Source organism: Hyperoodon ampullatus (genome assembly GCF_949752795.1).
Source record: "Hyperoodon ampullatus genome assembly, chromosome: 3".
Taxonomy (NCBI): Eukaryota; Metazoa; Chordata; class Mammalia; order Artiodactyla; family Ziphiidae; genus Hyperoodon; species Hyperoodon ampullatus.
Genome location: NC_136916.1, coordinates 49,447,834 through 49,468,145, shown reverse-complemented (window position 1 = coordinate 49,468,145; position 20,312 = coordinate 49,447,834). Strand labels below are relative to the sequence as shown.

The 20,312-nt window shown below is 37.5% G+C and overlaps 1 protein-coding gene across 3 annotated transcripts in view; it reads left to right on the top strand.

The window, feature by feature from the left end:
* Positions 1-428: 428 nt before the first annotated feature.
* SLTM (SAFB like transcription modulator) overlaps positions 429-20,312 on the top strand; it is a gene marked incomplete at its 5' end in the record, with an annotated part of 43,832 nt that continues 23,948 nt past the window's right edge. For all 3 annotated transcript variants that reach the window (XM_079698845.1, XM_079698846.1, XM_079698847.1), the window contains 5 exons: positions 429-590; positions 1,540-1,627; positions 12,467-12,531; positions 15,165-15,362; positions 16,270-16,317. In XM_079698845.1, coding sequence (XP_079554971.1) covers positions 429-590; positions 1,540-1,627; positions 12,467-12,531; positions 15,165-15,362; positions 16,270-16,317 — 561 coding nt within the window. The remainder of the gene's footprint in view (positions 591-1,539; positions 1,628-12,466; positions 12,532-15,164; positions 15,363-16,269; positions 16,318-20,312) is intronic.

The window sequence follows — 20,312 nt, the reverse complement described above, 5'->3', positions numbered from 1 at the left end:
CGCACTATCTATGCCGAAAGTGCCAGCGCACTGCTGTTGCTCAAGACTCGAGACACTTCCAGAAAATGGCTAACGAAGCCGTGGGGAACCGCGGCACGGCGGACTTTGGTGCGGTTGAACGCGCCTGACCTCCCAATCCACGCAAGGGTGTGGGGGGGGCGTCGCACCGCCCAGGTGGCAGCGGCCGTCTCTGCAGCGCGCGCTGGGCGCCATCCCCCGCCTCCCGCCAGTGCGCACGCGCGCCCCTCATCCGGGTGCTCGTTGAGGCTGCAGGTTGCGCCGGGGTGGCGGACAGGGGGCGGGGCTAGTGGCTCATTGTGCGCAGCGCTGTGCGGCGCCGGCGGCCGGCGAGGCCTGAGTTGAAGTTGGAGCTGCTGCCGCCGCCCTGCAGATCACTTGCTGCCTAGGCAGCGCGCTGTTCTTCTAAGATGGCTGCCGCTACCGGTGCTGTGGCAGCCTCGGCCGCCTCAGGTCAGGCGGAAGGTAAAAAGATCACCGATCTGCGGGTCATCGATCTCAAGTCCGAGCTGAAACGGCGGAACCTGGACATCACCGGAGTCAAGACTGTGCTCGTTTCCCGACTCAAGCAGGTGAGGCCCGGCTAGGTCCGGGAAGGCGAGCTTAGGCCGCGCCTCGGAGCCCCCACTTCCGCCGCAGCCCCCGTCCGCTCGCAGCCGCCGGGGCCCGCGGGGCTGCGAGGTGGGGAGGTCCCGGGCGGCGCCCGCGCGCGCGGGAGGCAAGGACCCTCTCGCGGCGCCCCCGCCCCCGCGCTCCGGGCCGGGCCTGCGAGGGGCCCGCGAGCCGCCCGGGACCGGCCGCCGCAGCCCAGCGCACCCCTGCCTCCCCCAGGACGTCCCTGCCAGGCTGCGGCCGGCCGGCGCGGCCTCCCAAGGGCGATCGTGGACACCCGGGAGGCGCTCGGTCCCCAGCCTTTAGCGATGGTGAGCGCGTGCATTTCTTGGCCTCGTAGGGACTGGTTACTTTGGTGACTTCTGCGAAGTTACCGTGTAATTGTGTCCAACCGTTTCCTCCCCCAATTGGGGGGTAATTAGTAGTGGGAGTTGATGGGTGGGTAAGAGAAAGGGTTTGTTTTCCGCTGGGTTTTCAGTTTTGCATTAGCGCAATAATCTTCTTTTTCTTCCCTGATTATCTTTCTGGTTTGAGTGAGCGTTGGAATTGTAGAGGAGAAATAAGTTTGTACTATAGAAATTAGGAAAGCTCATTTTAGTTCTTTACTTTCGTAGCTAGCAACTTCTATGCAATCGAGAATATTTAGACTTTTGTTCAGTATGATAATATGTGTTAGTTAATTTTCTTGACTGGGTAATATGTAAAACTCCATGTGATTTTGATACCTAATGATATTTCCTCCTGAAAGTTTCTCACTCTTGTAGTTTAATTGCTCCTTTGTGAAGTTGGTTTATGAAATGACTGGCAATTCTAATGTCTTGAGGCTTGAGGTTTGCTAATTTTTTTTTTCGTTTTTTAAAATAAGTTTAGATAGACTGTGTAGCATATTAACTTCTCTTTCTAATGTAGGCTATTGAAGAGGAAGGAGGCGATCCAGATAATATTGAATTAACTGTTTCAACTGATACTCCAAACAAGAAACCAACCAAAGGCAAAGGTTGTTACGAGTTATAAACATATTTTAAAATATATTTTGGTTATATAACTTGCCTCTGCTCTTGTGCCACTTGCCCTGTTTATATAGTGCTACTCTTTGCTATTTCCCTCTGGCACTCTGCCTTGTTGGGTCAAGGAAGAAAAGTTACTGTTGCCAAGCTTTGGGTGACTAGTAGCCCTTAAGATTTGGCTGAAGCTGACCTGAAAGTGAGACCAGTTCTTTCTTGCTTCTGAAAAAATTACAAAGTCAAGTTTCATAATATTTCTTCCTTCATAGTGTGAAGACCTGAAGAATAAAATACGGTTTAATACATGTCTACCTTGCCCCACAATTGGCAGAGTATTGATGGAATTCCTACCAAATCTTTCACCTTGGCTCCTTGCTGTTTTCTCTAGTATATTAAAATTTTATAACCTCTGTGTTTAGTATTTTGTTTGATTTGGTGAATTTAATTTGCATTTATGCCATTAAACATTCTAATTTTCAGTGAAATTCAAAAAGACCTTACCAATCATACTAACAAGGTAGGGGAAAAAAATCCATGACTAATTAGCTTAAAAATAAAAAGTTTTAAGTTATAGGGATATGTTAATGATTTCGATTTTATAACTTTTAAAGTAGGCCAGAATATATTTCTAGGATATGGTGATTTAATGAATAGGTAAAAGTTGTTTTAAATTAATATTTTAACAATATAAATGGGACTTAGATATATTTAAAAGGTTCTGGTAAGTGAAATACTTACTTGAATAATTACGGATTTCTCCCTCGGTCCTATAAGGACAGTGTCAGAGGGTGGGCATGATGTGGGTATCTGGATCCTGGTACCTACATACAAGTTCCATGCAGCTGCAGCATTTTAAAAACCTAACACTCTTTACTGCTTTAAGTGATCCTAAATGCTACTGTCTGCTGTATACCAGATTGATTGAACTAGAGTAAAATGGTTGAATGGATTAACCTTGAAAAGAAGGAAATAGTCAAGTTTGATCTTAAGCAATCTGCATGAGTATTGGGACCAGGCACATCTTGATGCCATCTCACTGAGAGTTTTTGTAGGTTTGCAAGAGTGCCCTATTTGTGCCAAAGGAAATTGAAAGGGGCAAAGAAGCATTTTCTGGATGGGATGGGAATGGCAGAGGTAGAAATGGTGTTTAGAGGAGTAACAAAGTTATCTTGAAGATCTGTGGCTTTTAATGTAATTCTTAACTCAGTGTATGACTTTGAGAGATACATTTCCCTGTGTTAGAGAAGCTTGTGTTGAGAAGCCTCTGCTAACAAACTCAGAGGCACTTTCAAAATGAGGAAGCATAAAAAATTCAGAAATAAGTACATCAGGAGTTAACCATGTTTCTTATTGTGATTTCTTATAATGATTTTGATTCATGTCATTTATTTAGCATATTGTGGTAGTTTGATAGATGTTATGTATTAATCATAGTCCCAAATTATTTAAGCTGATTACTGATTTTAGCATGTAAAGTAAATCTCATGTGATTTATTCATTCTCACCTACTTTTAATTTAACTGTGTATCACTTTCTTTTTTAGTCATTAGGAACTTCACTCATCCTACCTTTAGCAATAAATTCAGCAATATACCATTTTAAGAAGTTTTTCAGTATACATATATATGTGTATGTATGTATGTGTGTGTGTATATATATATATAATAAGTATGTTAATTTTTTCCTCTTATATGGATTATAAGGATACTTGAATTTAATTTTTCCATAACTCTGATGTTAAGGTATCTTGTAGTATTTAGTCAGGAGTTGTAACATTAATTGTCTGCAACACACTACAACTGAGTACTTCATGACATCTGTGATAAATAGCTCTTGTCTCCTTGAGTTCCATTTATCATTGTTCTGAAAATCCTGTGAATGAGAAAGAACATAATGTAAATCCCAAACTAAGAACCTAGTTTGAATTAATTTACAGTTAAGATGCTTATAAGTAAGATTATTTTAAATTTTAAATTGTTTTAAAATAATTTTTAGACATCAAATTTGAATAGGGAAACTTTTAAAAATATTAATAACATATTTAAAACTAAGGATTCAAGAAATTAAATAATATTGTAATATGATGTTCTTTTTGTCACATCTTATTTCACTTAGCAGTATCTATCTTGAAAGTAATTGCATCTTGGTCATACTACTTTTCCTTCAATGGGTATACTTCCTTTTTATAAAATTGGAAAATTTACTAGACCATCTGTAACGGTCTCTTAATTCTGAAATTTAATAATTATATGTAGCTAGGAGCCAGAAGAAACATTCTTTTTTTAGCTAAAATAGATATATAAGGAAGGAACAGGAAAACTCATAGGTCCTCAGTCAGTATGGATATCTTTAGCTGGGAATACTAGAAAAGGATAAGAATAAAGAAAGGGATTGCTTAGAGGCAGTCATGTAGACAACAGCAAGACACCACATTTAATAGCTTGTTAGGCAAAATAAATTATTCTTATGATGATGTGACTTAATGTAGCAATAAAATTAAATGATGTTGAATGATAAGGCAAGAGAAGCTTCATGGGTCTTGAAAAGTTACTTAGGTGAAATATTAAGTTCGTTCTCTTATAAGTGCAGGGTCACTATTTCTCAAACAATTTTTTTGTGTTAAAATGATTATGTTGTGACAGATTAGAGGAAAAGGAATCTGCATTCTTAAGTATATTGTAGAATATTTTTAAAAATGCCGTTATTACAAGCACAAACTCACAAACTTGTAACAAATGTTGATAATGTTATAGCGGGTCCTAATATTTATGGTTAACATATTTGTAAAATCTATTTGCATAGAGTTAGTGGGGTGAAATTTTAAGCTTAGATTGGTTCTCACTTCTGAGTCTTTTCACATTCTCTTTGCTATGAAATTTTTAATAAGTAACCTAGAAGAGCGCTTCACCAGTAAGAGTTACTGTCATTATTTGGGTGTGTGTTAAGAAAGCGGTTAAACAGGTAGAGCTAACTCCTCATTAGCTTCTTTTAGAGATTATAGATGTAAACTTTCTTTCGGTTCACCTGTAAACAGCATATCATTCTTCTGGATATTCAACCTTTTGAGTCACCTCTAAACTTCAGCAAAAGTTACTTTAAGTAGTTAATCAGTGCAATATTCAGAAGTATATGTAATCAGTACTTAACGAATTGAAACTCACTTACAATACTTGCAGGTTTAAAAAAGATTCAAACTGCTATATAAAATCTGTTTTGTTCCCACTATAGAAACAAGTATATTTTGGGGTTATAGGTTTATCCAAACATAATGCCTGATTATGTGTGGAAAGTACCACACTCAGTATAATTAATTACATGTTTACTGTGTAAAGCTTTCTAAAATTTGTATGCCAAATAAGAATATAGTAATCAACCACATAAAATGAATTTCATATAATTTAGTATCAGTGTACTGTAATGCTTGCTTTTTTTAAAAACTGTTGTGTGTTTGGATGTTAAGGAAACTTTAATCAGAACTGTGGCATTGAGAAGCATTTTGGGAACAAAATTGTCATAAATATTTTTTGGGTACCCACTGGGCTAAAAGCTTTGTGGGGTGAGGACATAGTCTTTTATATACATTAATCTCTGTAATGCCTAGCATATTGCTTGGCACATAACAGGTTTGTTGAATGAATACTGAGGGCCATATGATGACTTTCTTAACAACTGCTTTTAAAAATATTTCTTTTGGTGCTTATTTTAATTGTATATTTCTTTGTAGGCAGCAGTCTATCAGAGATTAATAGTCTTTACTATTTTCCAAACAGTTTTTCTTTTTAAGGTGCTTTTCTCAACAGCACTAGTAGCTTCTCCTTAAACACTGATTGTGAAATGTACTTACTTTTAGAGTATGTGAATCATGGCACTCGCCTTTTATCCCTCACCAAGTTGTTGCTGTGTTGGAAAGCCTCATAACTTTTGCTGGAATATTGTCCAACCTCAGAAGTTGTGTATGTCATTTTCATTTCACAAAATCAGGCCCTTTTACCTCAGCCATTAAAACCTGCATTTGACTTATGCAGTTGTATATGGTGGATTATGTTTATCATCAAAGCACTTTTGTACTTTTTTCAGCTATTTTATTGTGTCAAGGATCCTGGTGGGGAGATAGATAAAATTTTCTAGTACTTTATGATAGTGTCTTTCTCCCATGTCATTCATCTCCTAGGCATTTTGAATTAAGGACAGAAGACTTCAGACTTTTTCTTCTCTTTCATGAACTCATGTAAAATAAAGTGAGAATTGTCCAGGAATTAGAGGAAAAACCAGTCATTATTATCAGTTGGTGGCATCAGAAATGACTTTAATGAAGAGACTGAACAATGGCTTAGGATTTAAGGCTGAAATTTGCTGATTTATTTAATCAACTATAAGTTAGTTCTCACACATTACAATAAAAGGGCCTCGGTGTGGTGCAATTCCGGGAGTTAACCATTCACACCATAAACTCCACAGCCCGAGTTAGCCTTATGTGGCAGTTCTGGTAACCTGGAATAGTAGTTTGTATTATGGCTTTACAGAATTGTTTTCCAGATTATAAAAGTGAAATGTTTTCATTTTAAAAATTAGATAATCCAGTGCTCGCTTTGGCAGCACATATACTAAAAATTAGATAATCCAGAAAAGTACAAAAAAGTGAAAATTGGGCTTCCCTGGTGGCGCAGTGGTTGAGAGTCCGCCTGCCGATGCAGGGGACGTGGGTTCGTGCCCCGATCTGGGAAGATCCCACGTGCCGCGGAGTGGCTGGGCCCGTGAGCCATGGCCGCTGAGCCTGCGCGTCCGGAGCCTGTGCTCCGCAATGGGAGAGGCCACAACAGTGAGAGGCCCGCGTACCGCAAAAAAAAAAAGTGAAAATTGCCCGTAATTCCACCACTTGGATTTTATCACAGATAACATGATCTAAGGTATGTATGTACATGTGCATGTACTCATAGGAGGTTTATGTTTAAGGATTTTTTTTTTTAACCTTGTCGAGAATTAATACCGGTTCATGCCTACTCAAGGTGTTTTGTTGAAGGTGGGTAGAATTTAAATTTTTTCTAATCTGGAGAATCTGAAAACGGTAACCTTTTATGTTCTTCTCACTCCAACTTCTTCAGTTATGCTCAGACTGCTCTACATTAGAGTCATTTGAGTTTTTAAAAATACAGATACCAGGCTCCTGCCCCCCAGAGAGTTGGTTTTGGTTACTCTGTTGGGGGCCCAGGAATCAGTCTTTTCTAAAAGTTCGCCAGGTGATTCTCATGCAGCTAGGGTTAAGAACCACTGGCTGCTCTAGATTACAGCTTAAAACTTAGCATCATTTTCATTCATCTCTTTCTGCCTGTCAGTTTGCAATTAGTTCTCTGTTACAGTTTTCAAAACACTTTCACATTGCTTTATTTGATGCTCACAATAATGCTGAGTTAAGCAGTGCTGTTTTCTTTTTATTGATAGGATAGAAAAGTAATCCGTTAAGAACTCAGTTACATTCTTGCTGCCTTTTAAAATCTTGTGCAAATGCTCACAAGTGTGTGTGGATGTTCAGTTTGGTTGTCTTTAGATGACACAGTTAAGAGATTTTTAAAAAATATACGTTTGGTGTTTTCCAGATTTATTTTATTATAATGAGTATGAATTATCTTTATGGTAGAGTTTTAAAAAATAATAAAATGACCTATTGGATGACTGCTATGTTTAAGACAGTGTGCAAGGCCTTTTAGAAAACTGATTTCATTAGTGAAATACCATTTTAATAGAAGAGAGACTAAAACACATATGCAAATGGTTAACACAAGGCATAGTATGTGATTATTTTAAGATTTCATACAGTTGAGGACAGGTTGTTGCTGGAAACATCAGTGTTGTTCAGTTTGGCCTGGTCTCTGAGTCTTCCCCCCTCTTATCCAACAGAAATTTTATGACTGAACATTTTCTACGTTTCATAGCTTCTGTAAATGTTTAGGGGAAAAGTTACTCAGCCACAAAATTTTTTTGGCAAAATTACTTTAAAATCTACTTGTTAAGTGAATTTTTTGTTTCATTTTGTTTCTGGAGGTATTTCTGAACTTGAAAAGGAAAATTACCAAACCTTGTAAGGACCAATTTGCCTTTGAAGGAGAAAACCAAATTGCCATCCAAAATTCTTTATTGTTAATTCTGAAATACCAACATTCTGAAAATGAAGTTTTTTCTTAAGTTTGGTGACAAAAGTGAGGCTACTTATAGTCTTGATTTATCCTAAAATTGATGTTAATATTCATATATTTCATTGCACAAGTGTTTCCGTGATTGATTGAGAGAAACTGTTCCAGAAGCCACTGGAAGGTTTAAATTAACAAATGGTATATACACTATTGTACTCTCTTAAAATCTGACAGTTCTGAAACATGTCTGGCCCCAGTGGTTTCACTAAGGATTTGTGGACCCATACAAACAATGTTGCATAATTAAGGAGGTATTCTAGTGTCGTCTTCTTTGGTGTATACATTTTTACTTGACCATTTTACTTTTGACCCTAAAATCATTGCAGTGAAATTTCAAAATAACTATATGTTACTACTATGATAGTTTGAGATGTGATAAGTAATTTTGCTTCCATTTTTTATTTTGCTATTCAGACTATCTTTACTACTCAATTTATTTTCTAGTTTTGTTCCTTAGAGCATTAAAGTTAGGCTTCCGACTACATTGCACTTTCAGTTAGCTTCCTCATCCTGGGGGTGCTACTTTGCTTTGGACCAGTTCCCATTTCTGTGGTATATGCCAGATTCCCTGAAGGACAAAAGATTCATTTATTAGTTTGTTGTAGGAGCTTTCATAGCACAGGCTTAAATGGGATATGGGGTATAAACGATTACTGACTGTACAAAAATGTGCCTAAGCTGGTGGTGCTTGTTGAATTAAGTGGGATTTGATTTTTCTTTTTAAGTTATTTCTTATCTGTGACATCATAAAAGTTAGGAATCTGTCGATGTACTTTGTAACATCATTAAAGTTGGAGTTTACAGTCCTTACTGACAGGATGGGGTTGCACATGATGCTAGTTTGACTGGCGTGTCACGTCTTACCTTTGTTCCAGTGAGGGCTGATAGAAATTCTGAATAGAAATCCAGACCTTGTTTACTGCTAGCATCCAACCTAGAACCTACACCATTATCAGTCAGGATATATATAATGCTTGAGTATCTACTTATTATATAGCATTGTACTAGGTTCTGGGCTGGATGATGAACATCATAGCTTTTTAAGATGTGAATTATTTTTGTATGGTGGAGGGGTGATACTTTTTTTTTTTTTTTTTTTTTTTTGCGGTACGCAGGCCTCTCACTGCTGTGGCCTCTCCCGCTGCGGAGCACAGGCTCCGGACGCGCAGGCTCAGCGACCATGGCTCACGGGCCCAGCCGCTCCGCGGCATGTGGGATCTTCCGAGACCAGGGCACGAACCCGTGTCCCCTGCATCGGCAGGCGTTCTCTCAACCACTGCACCACCAGGGAAGCCCAGAGGGGTGATACTTTTTCCATAAAGGAAGAAATTACAGTATAGTTTCTAATTCATCATGTGTAAACAAATGCAGAGTTACAGATCATGAGAGGAGTCAAAAACTAGTGTGTGAAATGTCAGTTTTCTTAAATATTATGTACCTATCAGGTTATTACTAAAGTTTCATCACTGTATGTTTGAAAATCTCCTCCGTGTGGTTTTTATGTTTACAAGCTTATGACACATTGTGTCCAGTACTTTCATGTGATACAGCTGTTAAAAACAATAAGGGATAGCAAACTTGGACCTTTTTGTGTACCTCTGCCTCTTGTTGCCTGTTTGTCATGGGGCAAGTTACGTAATCTCTGTGACTCTCACATTTTAAAATTTTATGGATGTGGCTTGTGGAGCCTGTGTTCATGCTAAAAGAGATAACATTTTTAACAACTGGCACATTGTAGCTACTTGAACATCAATGGTTTTGTGGTTTTTGAGGAGTGGGAATAGGCCTGGGATTAAACTGAAGCACTACCCTTACTAACTTTGTAATCTGATTAACTTTTCAGCATTAGTTTCCTGTTTTGTAAAATGGGGCTAGTTAAGAGGATAAAATAAATGCATTAATACATATGAAGCATTTATCCTAGTGTCTGCACTGTGGAAGCTGCTTAAGCAGTGGTAGTGACTGCTGTTGTTGTTTTGGTTGATGTAGTGTAATTTGGTTTTCCTTTAAGTAAACTAAGGCAAGTGAAACTCACCATGGAGTGTGCATAGTATATGTAGCTTGTCATTATGCTGAGGGCTGCCATTTCAAAGATGGTATCTTTAAATTGAGTTAATTAACCACTTCTTACTAGAATAATGTCTTTTAAGTAGGTCATAGTAAGATGAAGTGGAAAGAATTTAAGACTGGAAATGAGAAGCCTTGGCTTCCAGTTCTGACAATGCCATTTACTAGCTTTGGGCAAGCTGTGTAACCTCGGGTTCATTTTCTCTTTTGTAAAATTGTGATTCCGGCCCTATGTACCATGGGGTGCTAGGAAAAATCAGTTGACCTTTTTTTGTTTAAGTGCTTTGCGGGACTTCCCTGGTGGCGCAGTGGTTAAGAATCCGCCTGCCAATGCAGGGGACACGCGTTTGAGCCCTGGTCTGGGAAGATCCCACATGCCGCAGAGCAACTAAGCCCGTGCACCACAACTGCTGAGCCTGTGCTCTAGAGCATGCGAGCCACAACTACTGAAGCCTTCACGCCTAGAGCCCGTGCTCCGCAACAAGAGAAGCCACTGCAGTGAGAAGCCCGTGCACTGCAACGAAGAGTAGCCCCCGCTCGCCACAACTAGAGAAAGCCAGTGCACAGCTACGAAGACCCAATGCAGCCAAAAATAAAATATAATAAAATAAATTTTTAAAAAGCGCTTTGCAAATTGTAAAGCATTTTATATTTGTAAAGAGTAAATAGTATTTGCAAATGATCTGAAGGAGTTCACCCAAAAGCTCTACTCTATAGGTTATTTGGTGGTGTGTGTGTGTTGGGGGGTGGAATCCTATAGTTTTATTTTATTTATTTAATTTAGTTTTGGCTGCGTTGGGTCTTAATTGCGGCACGTGGGATCTTCGTTGTGGTGCGCGGGCTTCAGGGCCATGGGGTCTGTAGTTGTGGCGCATGGGCTCTGTAGTTTGTGACACGTGGGCTCTAGTTGAGGTGTGCCAGCTCAGTAGTTGTGGCGTGCCAGCTCAGTAGTTGTGGCATGTGGGCTTAGTTGCCCCGTGGTGTGTGGGGTCTTACTTCCCTGACCAGGGATCGAACCCTCGTCCCCTGCATTAGAAGGCAGATTCTTTACCACTGGACCACTAGGAAGTTCCAGTCCTCTAGTTTTAAAAAGCTTATTTCTTCTCAAAGGTAGCATCTTTAAAGTTTTTATATTATGGAACTTTCTCTAAACGTGATAAAACAATTTAGTGAGCTCTTTCTCACCTGATACTGTTTTCTTTTGTAAGGAAGGAACAGCTCTCTTGTTGCCCTTACAGTAACTTCTAACTTGTATTTTCTGTAAAATACAAATGCCACTAAGCTCCACATTTTGTTTCTGTTTTGATTCACACAAGCCCTCAGGGACATGAAGACCTCTTTTAACCTCAGTGGATAAAAGAAAACTCTTTACTCTTAATCTTTTCACATATTTGGAAAGGACCAGTATCTTGTTTCACTTTTTATCTCTCATTCATGGAAAGGATTTCAAATTGGGAGTAGATGGAAGATAGGAGCTGGTGAGGAGACATGGGAAAAGGAGGCATCCTAACTTTTTTTTACAGTTACCTCACAACTAAACCCTCTACTCTGGGGGTCCTGGGGGTCATGGAAGCTTGAGACATGGCAGCTCCTGTTTTACGCAAAGGAAAGGTTGATTAGTTAGCCTCAGGAAAGAACATTCATTAACATCTGAAAATCAATAAAAATTTAATAGTAAAATTTTAGCAGCTGTGATTTTTTTTTTACAGCATTTCTGATACATTATGGGCTAGGTAATTAGTAGATTTTTGTGGACTAGCTTGAAAACACAAACTTTTAGCTTTGGCTCTGTGGAAAACTTTTTTTTTTCTGATGTGGAAGGCATTTTTAAAATTCCAACCACCAGTTTGCAAAGTTTTGAAGGTGAGGGTTGGGTCAGGGAGGCCTGTAGTCTATCTAGAAGCTCTTAACAGTTTTTGGTCTGAAGTAATTTCTACTTGCCTTAAATCAGTTAAATCAGTCATTAAGTTAAGCGCCCAGCGCTATTTATATTTAGGCCTTTGGAGAAACACAAAATAAGCATAAAAGCAGTCACTGCACTTAAGGTATTTTTTTAAATGGTGAAGCAAAATGTACTTGAGAGTACAAGGCAATATATAATCAGCTGATGGATTGTGAGGTGTCAAGTGTGAGAATTTTATTTTAGAGAAAGCTTGTTGACAAGGAGAACTTAGGAAGGCTTTATGGGGGATATGAGTCTTGAATTTAGCTATCAGATGTCTGGTTACGTATACAAATAGAGAACTGTTGAAAGGTGCTGCTACTTCCGGGAGAATTGGAGGTAGAGAATTTGAGTGGTGTAAAAAATGTATCTCATGTCAAGTTGGTTAAGATGATGGGTTCATATGTAGGATTAATTGTACAGTTTATTTTAGTGAAATGAAACAGCATGACATTGATAATAAAGGTTTTTTTTGTTTGGGACAGCTGTGGCCAGGTGGTTTATAGGCAGTTGGCATTAGCTTTGTCAGGTGATTTGGGAGTGGAGAGTGGTACCTCGGGGTAAACTTCTCTGAATGTTTTTTGCTTTTAAAGTAATAAAATATTGGTTGTTAGCCCATTTTCCTTCTTTCGCAGGTAAAAAACAGGAAGCAGATGAGTTGAGTGGAGATGCTTCTGTGGAAGATGATGCTTTTGTCAAGGTAAAGTGTTAATTACACAGGTTAAGATGTTTATTTTGAGCCTAGCATTTTGCATGATGAATTCATGCATTTTACTTGAACAGTAGACACTGAAATATGTAGGTAAAATAACGATAGAGACTTATGTAATATTGTCAATCTTATTCTCATAGTTGAGAAATATAATAAATAACTTTATCTTTAGTTAAATGAGACAAAGCAAAAAATGTTTGTCTGAGCCTTTAAGTAGAAATCTGAGACATAGGGGCCAGAGGAACAGCTACAGGACAATTGTTATCTTAGTTCCTGGACAGGGTACTGCCCATCGCATTAGCTTTCGTATATAACAAACAGAACTTAGAATAATGTAGTCCCTAAAATGGAGAAAGTTGCTGATCTGTTGCTACTTGGTGAAGATCAGATTAAGAAATTTGTTTTGCCCCTTAAAGATAAGCCAGGTCTTTATTGGCTAAAAAAGAATGTATTTTCAAACTGACCAACCAGAAGTATGAAGTATTTTAATTTTAATTGAGGTTGTGGCAGTTCTATATACTGTTATTTTTAATCAGCATTAGATTTTTGTTTGTTTTCATTTTAATGAAGTGTGATCTGCTATTTACTGATCATTAGATCTTAGGTAGTGGAGCATTTTCAGGAATTATTTAATGAGCATAGTTCCTCTTAAATTATGTACATGTACACCCCATGTATTTCCGTCTTCTGTGTACAGTTAGGCCATATTGCCGTAACATCTTGGGATGTCTGTGTGCTCCACCATGAAGCCAGCTCATGTCCATTCACCCATCCATCTCTCCTACAGTCTAGCTCTCTACCCTCCCTACGTTATACACACACAAGCCACACAGCACCATGCGTCTCAACGCTTTGTATCTTGCACTTTGAGGGCAGGCACAGAGAGAAAGAGATGTTTGGTTGAGGAGTTAGCCCTGCAGTCAGATAGTTTAGGAAATGTTTGCTCAGGGATCCATTAAAATTGATGATTGCATGTCTGTAACCCGCTTTCGTTTGAGCATTTAAGAACTCTTCAGTCTTTGTATTCTTTTATCCTTGTGGTATATCTTCCATTAGGTTGTTCCTTTGCTCTTATTTTCTCTAGTTATCTTCACTAGTGAGTGCATGATTAACCAAAATTATACATAAGCTGGAAAAGTATTGTGACTTAGTAAAAACCCTTTTAGTTTTCACATTTCTAACTTCCTTTCAGCTCTTCAATTCATAAAAATGTTTCAGTCGTTTGAAACATTACGAGATGTAATATTGCTGTCTCTTACATGTACTGCAAAGGATGCCTTTGTGTAATTATTAAATGAACCTGGTCTCATAATGTCTCGAAGAACAAAAGAGCTTTTTAAAAAATCCTATTTAAATATATCTTCACTCTCTTTATATTTCTTTTTCCCTTTGGAAGTATCTGCATATGTGATGAATTTGATAGAAATTAAGTGAATATGCTTTCCCTGTTTCTCAGAGTTGATAATTTTGGAATTTATACAGTAGTGGTGGGTAAATGTCACCTACTGCTTAGATATATGAATACTATAGGAATTACTTCTACTTATAGGTGAGGAGAATGGTCAAAGTTGGCACTTCAGAGTAGATGAAGTTCCCTCAGTGACTTCCCTTGTGATTTTCTTTTGTTTTGCACCTATTCTACCATCATATAACCAACCACCTACTCCATTTTCAATGCCCTATGTTCCTCCACCCATAGGTAGTGAAGCTGGTCAAACCTCTGTCCCAGAGACACCCTGCTCCCCACGCACTTCATATTCCAGAACAATTGTATTTCTTCTTGGTGCCCACCAGAAATTTCTATTCACTCATTGCAGTTCAGCTATGAATGATTAATAGTTATACCCCTGCACTTTTCCCCTTTTAACCCAGGAACTTTTTGTTAAATCTGCTAGATGTACCATGAGAATAGGAAAGGAGGAAGGAATGTTCATTGCTTTCAACCCTTTCTCTGCAGCTAATCAAAGAGGGAATTAGGCAGATTGCTGCTTTTCTTTGTTTCTACTGAGGTACCCTTGTATCCTTAAACTTTGAAGGGCAAACATATTCTTTCACAGAGGCAATCCCAACCTATGTTCCCCTGCTTAATCGGCTTTGTGGCATAGTGGTAGATTTCAAAGCTAATACATTTAGATTAATTATTTGCATATTTTCTAAGAATAGACATCGGTGTAACAGTTGGGATTCCTTATTATTAATTGGAAATAAACTTTATATTATCGTATGTAAGATTTCCGTTGTCTTTGAAGTTAAATCAAACTGTGACATGTGGAGAAAAGAAGTCATTTCTTTGAAGCCATGTCTTTAAGGACAGCTCGTACAAGTATGTGATTTGGTAAATATTAAACAACTGGAACTTGAGAGCAATCCAGTTAGTATGTATGTATTTCAGTGTAAGAGATTTGGGAACTCAGATGCATAGTTTAATGACCTTGGTATTAGACTCCCTCTATTTTTAAGGACACAGTGTGTCCTATAAAATGATTGAACTTTGACTTTGGGAATAATGTCAAAATATGATAAAAGTGAAAATGTTTAGAGATGTAAATTACCAAAAAGGTTTGGTGGATAGCCTATAGTACTTTGCCTCGAGTTGTACCAAATTTTCTTACCATTAAAAGGACTGTGAATTGGAGCATCAAGAGGCACATGAACAAGATGGAAATGACGAACTAAAGGACTCTGAAGAATTTGGTGAAAATGAAGAAGAAAATGTGCATTCCAAGGAGTTACTTGCTGCAGAAGAGAACAAGAGAGCTCATGAATTAATAGAGGCAGAAGCAATAGAAGATATAGAAAAAGAGGACATCGAAAGTCAGGTCTTTAGCCAGTTTTTTTTAAAACGTGACACAGTTAAATTAAGTACTAAATAATAAAAAAGTATTTTTCTAGTTCAATGTGAAAGTCACAGAACTTTCAAAAAATATATTTTTAAAGTTATTTATAAATCACCCAGACTCCTACCATCTAAGATGACCCTTTTATTTTTGCTTATTATCTTCCACATATGTATATATTTTTACCTAGTAGTTATCATGCCATAAGTTGCTATTCTATATAATATTTTCACATAACATATCATAATGACTTCATAATTCTTGTGTTACACCACAACTTATTAGACTGTTTTCTATGTATCTAATAGCTACTCCTTTAATTTGGGATATTTAACTTTTAAGTTGTTTACTACCCCGCTATGAATGAGTGTACCAATCTAACTCTGACCTTGCTAACATTATCAGGTGGTAGTTTTAGTTTCTTTTGTTTTTACTACTTCAGTAGATATAAAAGACTAATTTGCATTTATTTGGTTATTATCAAGTGTGGGGAAATTACTTGTGAAGGTTTAACTTAAAAGCATATAATTTTTAAATCTTTTCTTTGAATGAAATAGATCATTTGTCCTGCTTTGAAGTATGTTAGTACATCTTAAGAAAATCAAGGGATTAGGGGGTCAGTATTCATGCTTAGAACACTTCGTTCTACCTAGCCTAATAAATGAAGGGCTCATGAAGGACATTTTCCTAATTCTTTCATCAATGTGACTAAGCGTTTCTGTTGGCATAAAAAATATAGCCTGAATAATTAAGCATTGACTTAGGACCCATGGTATCCATAGACCCTGCACAGAACACGAGGCAAGTGATAATCGGGTATAGCATAAAAGCATTCTCATGTTACCCAGATATTTTGTAAAGCAAAGCTATTGTATACCCTTTTACTTAGGAATTTGAAGCTCAAGAAGGTGAAGATGATACCTTTCTAACAGCCCAAGTAAGTTTACATTTAGTCCTATGAATTTGATATTGTGGGTGGAAGGGCTTGGAAAAGGAATCTTATTTTGACTTCATAATTCTTTAATTCATAAAATTGCCTTAAATTTAATACTGAGTTACTTACGTGGTATATACAAAATACTTTAAAGTGGCAGCTGAAATTTCTGTTGCCATAGAGGTAATTGGAAGTTATTACAACAGGTTCCTACCATTTTCAAAATAAAAATAAAAACAGTCTATCCTTTGTATAAAACATGACTCTATTTACCAGTCTTTTGGGAAGCCTTCACACTCCTTGATTTTTTTTGGTCACTTTGGTATAAAATAAATCATTTAAAAGTACTAATATCCTTTTCAAAGCTTTAAAATTTTGTTAATTTAACACTCCTAGGATGGGCATAGTATAAAAATGATAAAAATCTGTTCAATTAATTTACTTGGGGTATGTATGTATGTATGTGTATGTGTGTATAGAAAATGACAACTCTTCTATTCTGTATTAGATTTGGTTTTTGGTATATGTGATACGCATAATGTACATTTTAAAGTATGATGTACAGATGCTGTAAACACATTTATAGCTCAATTTCTCTACTAAAAAATTATCCTTTGTCTTTTTCTCATATCTGTACTCAAGAATGCCTTGTTCATGTACCCTCTTTAAATAGTATACTTTCAAATAGAGATAGGGATTCCCTCTGTTTACTAGATTTAGAAAAAATAGTGATCCAGCCGTATTTCCTCACTCTAATATTTACTGGAAGAGTATATAATTGGGCATATATTCACAGACTGCTTAGCTGATTGCCTCTGGTCATACCTTCTTTCCTGCAGCTCTCTTGCCTTTGAAATGCTGGTGACGCTGTATATCGGCTCTCTGTGTTTATTGCAATGGGGGAGAAATTGCATTTCTGGGAGAAATGTTTTTGTTAATTTGGAATATTCAGGAAGGAAATATTAGGATTCTGAAAGTCTGTAGACTTGTCCCCCATACTACCCTCAGGTACATTCATTTCTGAATGATGAAAAGTAGATGAGGAAGATCAACTCCCAGACTGGAGGAGTACCTTTTCTAGATTACTAATTTGCAAAAAGGTAAAGTTGAACTCTTCATATTCTTTGGCAACGAGTTTTTTAATTTTCATCAAGGGCCTCTCTTACAGTTGCACAGGTTGTGAGTGTGTGAAAGCATCACATCTAAGGGTCCCCATTCTCATAATAGATTATATATTTATTGTAGAAATTTAACAGATAGAAGTATCTTAAGGAATGAGTGCCTTTTTCTAATTTTTGCAAATTTTTATGGGCTAGATTTGGCCTTGCTCCCATTCCATCCTGAGAATGAAATAACACATATACTTCTCATCAGGGGGCAAGTTTTGCCTTATCATATCAAAAGGGAGGTTACATCTTCAGAGAAGTTTTAAGTAAAATGACCTTTTTCCTCTTCCTAAATGATGTATAGTGGAATATCTAGAAATATATATGAATGTTTCTGAGTTCCATCATGATCTGATGCTTCTTAACATGACTAATGAATGTATTGTCTTACTACGTGTGTTAAGGAATACTGCATAGAGTGTACCCATCACACAGCTTCTGCTGTTATCAGTTCACGGGCAGTATTATTTCATCTATACCTCTGTTCACTTCCCCTTTTCTGCATTATTTTGAAACAAATTCCAGACATTGTATTTCACTTTAAAGATTTCAGTACGTAAAAATTTAAAAACTTTAGAACTCTTTTATTTTTTACATTATTACTCCTAAAACACGTTTTTTAATATCTTCAAATAGTTGTCCAACATTTTTTTTAAAAAACAGGTTTTATTTGAATCCAGATACAAATAAGATCGAGACATTCTGATTGATTGAAATGTCTTTTAGGCCTCTTTTAATCTATAGATTTTCTCTCCATCTTTTTCCCCCTACTGTCTTATTTGTTAAAGAAATTGAGTTGTTTATCCTATAGAACAAGAGTTGGCAAAGTTTTTCTTAAAAGGCCAGGTAGAAAAGGCCATTAGCCGTTGTGGGCCATATGGTCTGTCACAACTATCCAACTCTGCCATTGTAGTGTGAAAGCAGCCACAGACATTAGGTAAATGAATGGAGATGGCTGTTTCAGTAAAAATATTTACAAAAAGAGCATCTAGCGTAGTTTGACAAGTCATAGAGCTTCCAAAGTCTATGTTTTGCTGATTACATTCCTATGGATTCGTTCAACTCTGCTTACTGTATTTCCTGTAAATTGGTAAGTTGGCTATAGGATCCAGAGGTTTACCATCTGATTCCTGCGCCCCCATCTCCATCCCCGCAAGACATACAGCTAATTCCCAGGTAGTGTTGTATACTTCTATTTGGATACACATAATGTTTGACTGTATCTTCTTGGTGATGGTACCAATCATTGATGATCCATACTGCACTGATTATTTAGGGAGATCAAAGTGGTGATATTCTAATTCTGTCATTTTTTTCTTTATTTGTTAGCTGGAATGTTCCTTGGAAAGAGAAACTTCTCCTCACCTGCTATTTGGTTACCCCGTGGTACCATTTACAAAGAAAGGCGGGATATATGTTTGATTATTTTTCTTTTATTTACCAATTTTCAAAATAATGAGCTGGTTCATGAGCATCTCCAATAGTGACTAATGAGGTTCTTTTCTTTTTTTCCCTTTTTCTCCCATAGTTTCATTTTGAACTCATGGACTTAAATATTTTTAATGTATTTCAGTCCATTGTAGTTATTATCCTTATTAATGCTCAAATTGTCCCATCTGTAGCCAGTGAGAGCCTCTTCAAGTTGGCTTTTGAGTCCTTTCAACATGATCCTAGTAGTCTTTGCTTCTGTGCTTTCTGGTAAAGATGTTCCATTTCCTGCTCCAGACCTGTAATTAGCCATTTTTTCCTTTTAGTGGTAAATGGTATTTCAAGACAATCATCTCCATGGTAGGGGTATTCATTGCCACTGGGTTATTCTTGTTTTCTAGGCCTTTTTTTTTTTTTTTTTTTTTTTGTGGTACGCGGGCCTCTCACTGTTGTGGCCTCTCCCGTTGCGGAGCACAGGCTCCGGATGCGCAGGCTCAGCAGCCATGGCTCACGGGCCCAGCCGCTCCGCGGCATATGGGATCCTCCCAGACCGGGGCACGAACCCGTATCCCCTGCATCGGCAGGCGGATTCTCAACCACTGCGCCACCAGGGAGGCCCCCTCTAGGCCTTTTTAATGTACAGTGCTAGAGAATGTGTTTTTTGTTTGCTTGTTTTTGTTGGTTTTTACTTCTAAGATAAAATAGATTTTGAGTTCATAAGGATACTTCTAAGTTAATTATTTTCTTTATCTCACAGTGTATATACAATAGTCCTAGAATGATAATACCAACACCGCCATCAGTGTGATTTCTGAAAATAATTTAAGGTTTTTTCCCCCCAGTTGTATCTCTCCTAAGGATGTACCCCTCTAGGAACAAACAAATCACTGTGTTTTAGACTAGTTTTCTGTATGATCACCAACTAATACATACTTAGGTTGACCTGTTTCATTTTATTTTCAATGTTTAAGTATTGTTTTTAAAAAATTTTAATCTGTAACTTCTTGTGAGTCTATAATTATTTCAAAATAAAAAGTTATAATTTTAAATTTGATTTTATAATTATTTAAAATATTTACATGGTTCCAAAGTCAAATCTAAGAGACGGGATATATTCAGAAAAGTCCCCTTCACCCGTCCCCTTATTGGTGAACTTTCTAAAATTCAGGATTTATCCTTTTATTACTTGTTTTTAAAAATATAAGTAAATAGGCAGTGCCTTTGTATAGGGATATATTTATTTAAAGCCAGTCTTCAGGCTTTGACTTGAAGCTTAAATCTTTAGCTTTCAGGTGTTAGCCTCTAAGCAGTTTGTCATACCAGGTAGAATTTGGTTTGCATTCTGTTAGTTACTTATAATATTGTGAGTTTGGACATGTTTTCTTAGTCAATTTCTATGTCTTT